The 7,251-nt window shown below is 37.1% G+C and overlaps 1 protein-coding gene across 1 annotated transcript in view; it reads left to right on the top strand.

Moving 5' to 3' along the window:
* The window catches only part of MYO1B (myosin IB), a gene marked incomplete at its 5' end in the record, with an annotated part of 57,432 nt that extends 54,728 nt beyond the window's left edge, over positions 1 to 2,704 (top strand). Inside the window, one exon of the mRNA XM_010176931.2 lies at positions 2,039 to 2,704. Within this exon, the coding sequence (XP_010175233.1) occupies positions 2,039 to 2,162 (124 nt within the window). The remainder of the gene's footprint in view (positions 1 to 2,038) is intronic.
* Between the last annotated feature and the right edge of the window lie 4,547 nt (positions 2,705 to 7,251).

Below are 7,251 nucleotides of genomic sequence, written 5' to 3'. Positions count from 1 at the left end.
CTGATGGTGTTTGAACCACCTATTGTTGTTTCGGGTTTTTGAGTTGTTAAAAAGCTTACATCTCAAAGTAATATTTCTTTCTGCTTGGTGCAGTTTCATATTTTGGCCTTAAGTAAGGACTGCACTTGCAGTGTTTATAGCCATGGAATAAAAATGTTTGTGTGTGTGTGAACTCCTGAGGCCTGCTGAGTAAGAGTCCCTCACATAGCCCACCATTGTTATGCACTCAGTTTGTTGTGTGACGTGCCCCCTGATTTCAGTATTGTTGATTTGGTGGGTTTATTCATTTTGGATAAAGAAGAAAAATTGGAAACCTTCAACAATAGCGAAATAAAATTTCTGTAGGCAAAAATTGAACCTTTTATCTGGCTGCACAGCACTGCTTGTATTCTAGAGTCATGATGGCAAGTACTGTTTTTATCTGTTAAGATTTGAGGGTTTATTTAAAGGCTACTTTTGCTCTTTCATTGAAAATCCCTTCTGCCATTTTCCTTTGTTCTGTTACCATATGTGATTTAATTTGCTCAAGGGTGTATGTTTTAGCCTCTAAAAGATTGTGGCTGTCCCCAGTAGGTTTCTAGTTTAATGATGGCTACAAGGGAATAAACTACTAAAGCAAAGTTTAAGCATGCATTGCACTAGTCTGGACAGCCTGCCTTAGGTCTGGAAAACAGTCTGCTTTCTGGGAGTCTTGCATTTTGGGATGTGATTTTATTCCTTGTCTTGCAGATTAAAAACATTCTAGTGTGTACTGCTATTGAGTTTATCCAGACTAAATGATTTTCAGTTGTTTGCTTCTTTTCAAGCAGTTCCATCTCTGTTGATGGTAAAGCAGCGCTCTCTTCTCCCTGCTAGAGTTTAGACACAAGCACAACTAGGAATTGAGGAGAAAATGTGGCCTTACTTTGACTATGTTACACTACTTTTTGGGAAGAGAGCTTATATAAGCAAAAATGCTGTTGCTGCAGGGGTATGTCTAGTTACAGACATGCCATATACATACATATATATATATATATATATAATGTTGGAATAATGGGTCTAGGAAAATGCAGTGTTAGTGGCAAGTCATCAAGACCTGCTCACGTTTTCCAGATGCTTCCATGGCTGGGAGCACCGAACAAGTTAATCTTTGAGCGTCTGGGCTGTGCAGCAGGAAAGCAGGACCAAAGGGCAGCTCGGCGCAACGGAGGCCACTTCCTCCCCTGAGCTCTGCCGTCAGCTTGATTTGTGGTTTCCGGCTGGAGGACAAATTCTTTGAAGTTTTTGGCCTCTGCTGGAGGACTTTTTAAGGATGCTAAAAGGGAAAATCTGCTGTATTACAAAGGACTTTTTAGGTCAGCAACAGCTGCATGTAAGCCAAAAGGCAGTGCTGCCCTGTTTATTGCTTTTAATCTTGCTATCCTGATCAGTGAGAAGTTTGAGGCTCCACAGGAGCCTGTTGGGTTTTTAAAGCAATTCTCCACATTCAATGAAATTTCTCTTCCGGTAAAAAGTGAAGAGTCAAATCCAGATTAGTTTATCCTGGACTGTAGGAAATATCTAAATTTGGAGGTGGCTGAGAAGGAAGTGAATTTTCCCAGTTGCTGAGCAGGGGGCTGTAAAAGCTAAGTAAGGATTAGAAATAAGAGAGCTGCTAAAATACCAGATATACTAAATTAAGCGTAAACCAGAAGAGCAGCGCTCCTGATGTTGCTATAGGAGTATTTAGCTTCCTTCCATGAAAACAGAAAAGTCCCTTTGGACAATGGCGAAGCAGTTGGAAATAGTCTTTGCTGCAGTTCTGGTACATTAGAAATTCTGCTTTCTAAAGGAATAGCAAACTAACTATTGTAAAAAGTCCAGAGTTACAGGCAAAAGGCAGTGATTAAGAATTACCACTTGAAGGCGACCCAAGCCATACCATAACCCATAGGTTTTTTTTATTCTTCAACTCTTATTATTAATACAGGCCTCGGAACTAATCAGAAGAGACTTCTGCTCGTCATGTGTTTTTTTTCCCACCTTAAACTAAAATTTATCTTATTCCCCCTCCTAGGTTTCTGGTCCAGTTCAGACAAGACAAAGTGTGCGTGAAGTTCATACAAGGCAGCCAGAAAAATGGCAACATCCCAACTTGCAAGCGAAAAAACAATCGGCTTCTTGAAGTGGCTGTCCCTTAACTGCAGCTGGTGACTCTCCCTTTCATGGACTTGTTTCTTTGTAATAGTGCAATTTTAGTTGTTTGGTTTTGCTGGTTTTATCCCTTTCTGGAGCTGTTGATGGCTAATAGCTTAAGAAGCCCTTGGCAAAACATTTGATCAATCGACTTTTTAATCTTTTTGTTCGTGCCAGAATTTTAACCCTCAAAATGCAGACTTTACCCAGTGAAGCATTTTTACCAGCTGGCATGTATCTGTCATACATGAATCATTCTCTTTGTTTAGCAGTCATATTTTAGTACAGCATACCGTAAACCCACACATGAATGATAAATTACTCATATTCCTTAGTCTAGAGATCTGCTTGACAGGAACTCATGGCCTTGATGCCTGATGGCCACTTGTGCCCAGTGTCTTTTTATACTGACGTGTTCTGGTGTTCTGATGGGCTCCTTGCTTGCCACCACTGGGGAGACCTGCAGAATGGAGATGGTCACACTAACTCCTGTAGGTAACACTAGGAGCTATGTAACTTGATCTTTTAGTCAATACAGCACAGGAACATCTAATTCTGCAAAACAGAAGGAATATAAGACTATACAAGCGGCTATACGCATAATTTTGTAGTAAAAAATACAGAAATTTTGAAACAGAATTTTTAATTAGGTCAGATGTTTTTAATTACTTTCTACAGTAGAAATCAGTAAAATTAAAGAAGCTTGTTTCTTTCACAGAAGCTATACAGTTCAAGGCATATTTTCTCTTCTGCTTTTTTATCTTTTAAATTATCAGTTAAGATTAGAGCCTGAAAAATGCAATAGTATTCATAACACAAGTAACTGCTAGGTATTTAAACAGTTATCAAGTGAAGGGTTTGAGCCTTTCTTTTAGATATTGGCATGTACAATGTGCAATAAAACATACATGACATTTTGTGAAAAATTATTTATAATGCATTTTTGTGTGCAAGAGAGGATTGGTGCAGACTGCATAGACAATGTAGGGTTTAAAATAGATTTGTGTTGTTAATTTGCAGTTTTTTAGAGTGTACACTACAGTTGTCAATTTGGGAAGAATACTTAGAATTAAAAAATCCTTAATTTGGGGGTCTGTATATAAATTGGTATTACAGTAATAAAACTGTTCTAATTCTGTGCTGTTTTGGTACTCCTATGTTATAACCCTATTTTTGTACTCCAAACTATTTTATATAACTTGTGTGCCTGATGTAAATGCGTGCACAGAAAATACAATCAAGAGCTGCATTATAAACTTTCAGTGTAGCTGATTGCACTTAATCTTTTATAAGCCAGAAGCATTAGTTGAAATCCTGAAGAGAAGAGATGCATTTTTGGATAGAAGTAACTACTCAAGTGAAGGGTTTGTTGGATGTGACTGTTTGATTTGTTGATGCAAGGACAGTTGAAAAAGCATTGAATTTTTGCAGTCTATCTGATATAGGACAGATTAAGACCCTGGGTATCTGATGTGCAGTGCTGGAAGTCCAAGCATAAATAAAGGAAAGATAAAGAAAAGTTCAGAGTCTCATTACTCTCCTGGTGGTAAAGTTATGTAGTGCTCATGGTTGTGAAGGCTCCTCTGGGTAGTTCAGTGTTGACGTTGGCTCTCTGTTAAAATGGTATTTACTGCAAGAGATATTCTAGTGCTAATGGTTATCAGTCTGAAAAAAAAACCCCACTGTTTTGGGTTATACCATGTTTTGCTTTGGGATTAAAGTAAATGATTTTGCTATGATCTGGATACAAAAAAAGAAAAAATTGTTTAACCTGGTTGCTTAGTGTTGCTGTTAAAAGTCCATGTACGTGACCTTGAAAGGTGGGAGTAATCAAAAGACATGTTTTCCAAGTGATGACCAAAAGTTGCCTCTTCCTTATTGATCTTAGTTTGAACCCTTCTTTTAATAATTGGGTCAGGTTAATATTTTAGTAAAATTTAAATAATTTTACATGTATTGTACTTAGAGATGCTTACAAAGGAAATCGCAGTATCAATTTATAATGCAAAATTAGGATACTTCAAAGTAATTATTCCCGTTGCCTTAAGAAGACAGCACGTAATAACATGGTATTTAAAACTCCTAAATCCTGTATTAGAGTTGCTGCTTGGTAAAGATTGGAGGGTTTATGAAACTGTTCAGTATCTTGAAAACCTTACAATAAAAACCACAAGGGGTAAATTTTTAAAATGAATACAAAAGCAGGAAAATAAACATTTGAAGTCTAATGTAATCCTGTAGTAGCTTGCAGGTAGGAAAAGGGAAAGACAAGATTAAGTGCGCCTGGATATTTGGCCCATGAAATTACGGTATTATAGGATAATATTAGGATATTTGACCTATCCCAGGCAGACCCAGTACACATCTCTCTTATTTTTTTGATTTTTTGCAGCAAGTCATGATCGCTACACTAGCATAAGACTGGAAATGGGGCAAAATTCATCACTTTGATTTCTGTTGTTTCATTTCTTTTTCTGTACCTTTACAATTTTTACCTTGCATTCTAGCTAGTACTTTGTGATAGTTACCATTTGACACATATTTCTTAATGTACAGAGCAAGTTTTGCTGAACATGAATTATTTAGATATGCTAGATGAGTCACAGTATCTTGATGTTTAGATTTAAGTATCTAGGATGTTGAAAATAAAAATGCAAGGTCAGCTAGTTGGATTTTTTTTTTTTCTTTTCCTCTGTTTTCTTTTATAACCTGCTATCAAATGGAGTTGTAAAGAGAAGACTATTCTTCCTATGGTGCTAACCTTATGCATACTTTTACTTGTAAATTTTAATTTGTCATCTGAAAGCTGGGCAAGATCATTAAAAAAATGAGATTTGTTGCATGATACTTTCCAGAATCAAATAAAATTCTGTTCCTAGACCTATCCTTTCTCTATATCTGTATCTTCCTTACTGCCATCAAATCTAAAAAGTGCAGGTGACTGGTTTTAGGTTAAATATACACAACATTGGTATGTGACTTGGAGACATGGTAAATTTTTATTTTGTATGTAATTCTTTGAGGCAGCGTGTCTTTCTCAGTGATTCACAGTAACCTTTTCCAGTGCAGTTCTTCAGCACAAGTACTTTTGTGAACACTGTTTTCTCTGAAAAGTCTGCGAACACAGCTTTCCTATGTTAGGTGTTGGATGGATTCCTTAAAAACCAGTATTAATAGCCAGATTAACTTGATTTAAAAAAAAATAGCTGAGAGCCCCAAACCTGTCATATGCCATGTGGTTCGTCCTGTGATATTTTTATTTTTTTTATTCCTTAACAGTTTTATTCTGATTCAAATATATATTTTTTCGTTCATCATAAAAATTGTGGAAGAAATAAATGAAAATGTAAAATTGGAAAAAGCTGCTTCAGTTTTAGACGAGGTTTGTTTTTGTTGCCAGAATGAGAGTTCTGGGGAAAAAGTTGAAGAACTAATTCAAGATTTTTAATATGAAATGAGATCATTTTCCCCAGTTAGCATAACTTTCACCATTAATTCTTAAGCTTTTAGAGCCTTAATCTTGAGCAAAAATATTTTCCATATTCCACAGGAAATGGTCATGGTTATTTTAAATGATTGCACTGTAGTGTGACAATGATGGGCAGAAGGGAGATGTGCTTGTCTATGCTTCTTTGGACATTAGACCTTCCCAAAAAACACAAGTTTCAAAGACAACTGGAAGTGTTTCATGGGGATGCTGCCAACTTAAAACAATACAGACAAGTGTGAATTTTAAGTGATCTCTAGCATGACTAACAGAGGAGTTCTGGCTTTCCTCCTATCTAGCTTCCATCCTTATTTGGATGGAAAATATGCAGGCATTTGACTGTGAGTGCAGGGGACAATTCTTTACCAAGATATCTTACCCAAAATTCTCTGGATACTGCTTTTAATCATGTAGTTTGAAATAATTACATGTTACATCACTGTCCCATGACCTTCCAGTTAAACGTTAACTAAAGGTTGTTGGCATGCAGTGCGATCTTGTAGCCATTCCAGCACAGTATTTGCTAATTTGCGCTACAGACCTGTCTGCCTGAAATTATGTGACCTGTTAAGTTGTTTCAGGAGACTTAATTCAGGCAGTGGCATCCTCCCTCAGAGAGAAGAGCCTTCACATGTCGGTCCCAGTTACAGTGAGACTTTCTATTTTATGACTCACTGGAATGTTTCCTCCTAGAGATGTAGGTAAAGGGAAGTTTAGTGTATGAAAGAAAACTTCGTTGCCGGAGTCCATTGGCAAAGCAACACTTACTTCTGCTGAAGCATCATACGTACGAGCAGCCACTGCTTCAAGCACGCACTATATATACACTGCACGGAAAAACCACGTCCTTTCTTGCAGGATAACACTGACAGCAGTGCTCGCTTATTCAGCAGCACTGAATCTCCTGGTTTTTCAGCACTTTTGGGGCAGAGTGCATAGAGGATGGAGGATTGTGGTGAATTTACAGTTGCTGTTAATAATTCTTCTAAAAATGTATTTACATAGGTTGGGGCAGATTTGCCTTGGCCAGTCTCAAAAAATTAGTTGGAATGCAAAGAGGAAAAAAGTGCTCCGACAGATTTGTTGTTTTTAAGGGACCAGATCACTATTTCATGTTAGGATGTATTTGTCTGTGGTAAACTGGTGCTGTTTAAGGGATTGGTACTGGGAGAGGAATATCAACTTAATCTAGTTATCAGCTAGAACCAGTTCTGCTCCTGTTCTCTTGCACACATGGATGAGTTGAGTATTCAGGCTTTAACTTAAAATGAGTTAGGACAGTTTGAGGCCATTGCAGTTCACTTTGATTATGATCAGTTGATGAAATTGAGTCCTAAAAGATTTTTAGAAACAGATTCCCTCTCTCCTTCATCCTAAGCTTTTAAGACATTGACATCTACTTGTGAAGTAACTAGGCAAAATTTTGAAGTATGAAGCACGAAAGACTTTATGCATGAATGAAAGAAAATTAGAAGAATCTGAGTATTTCTTCTTAATAATTCAGATGATTTCCAAGGCTGCACCTTGCTCTTAACCCAAGGTGAGTATCTCTTTTCTGTATAACATTCTACTGTTTATGGTCTTTAATTATTAGAGAAAAGATAAGA

This window comes from Antrostomus carolinensis, unplaced genomic scaffold (genome assembly GCF_000700745.2).
Source record: "Antrostomus carolinensis isolate BGI_N321 unplaced genomic scaffold, ASM70074v2 scaffold23181, whole genome shotgun sequence".
Taxonomy (NCBI): Eukaryota; Metazoa; Chordata; class Aves; order Caprimulgiformes; family Caprimulgidae; genus Antrostomus; species Antrostomus carolinensis.
The sequence above is the reverse complement of the archived record's forward strand: the minus strand, read 5'-3'. Positions and strand labels throughout refer to the sequence as shown.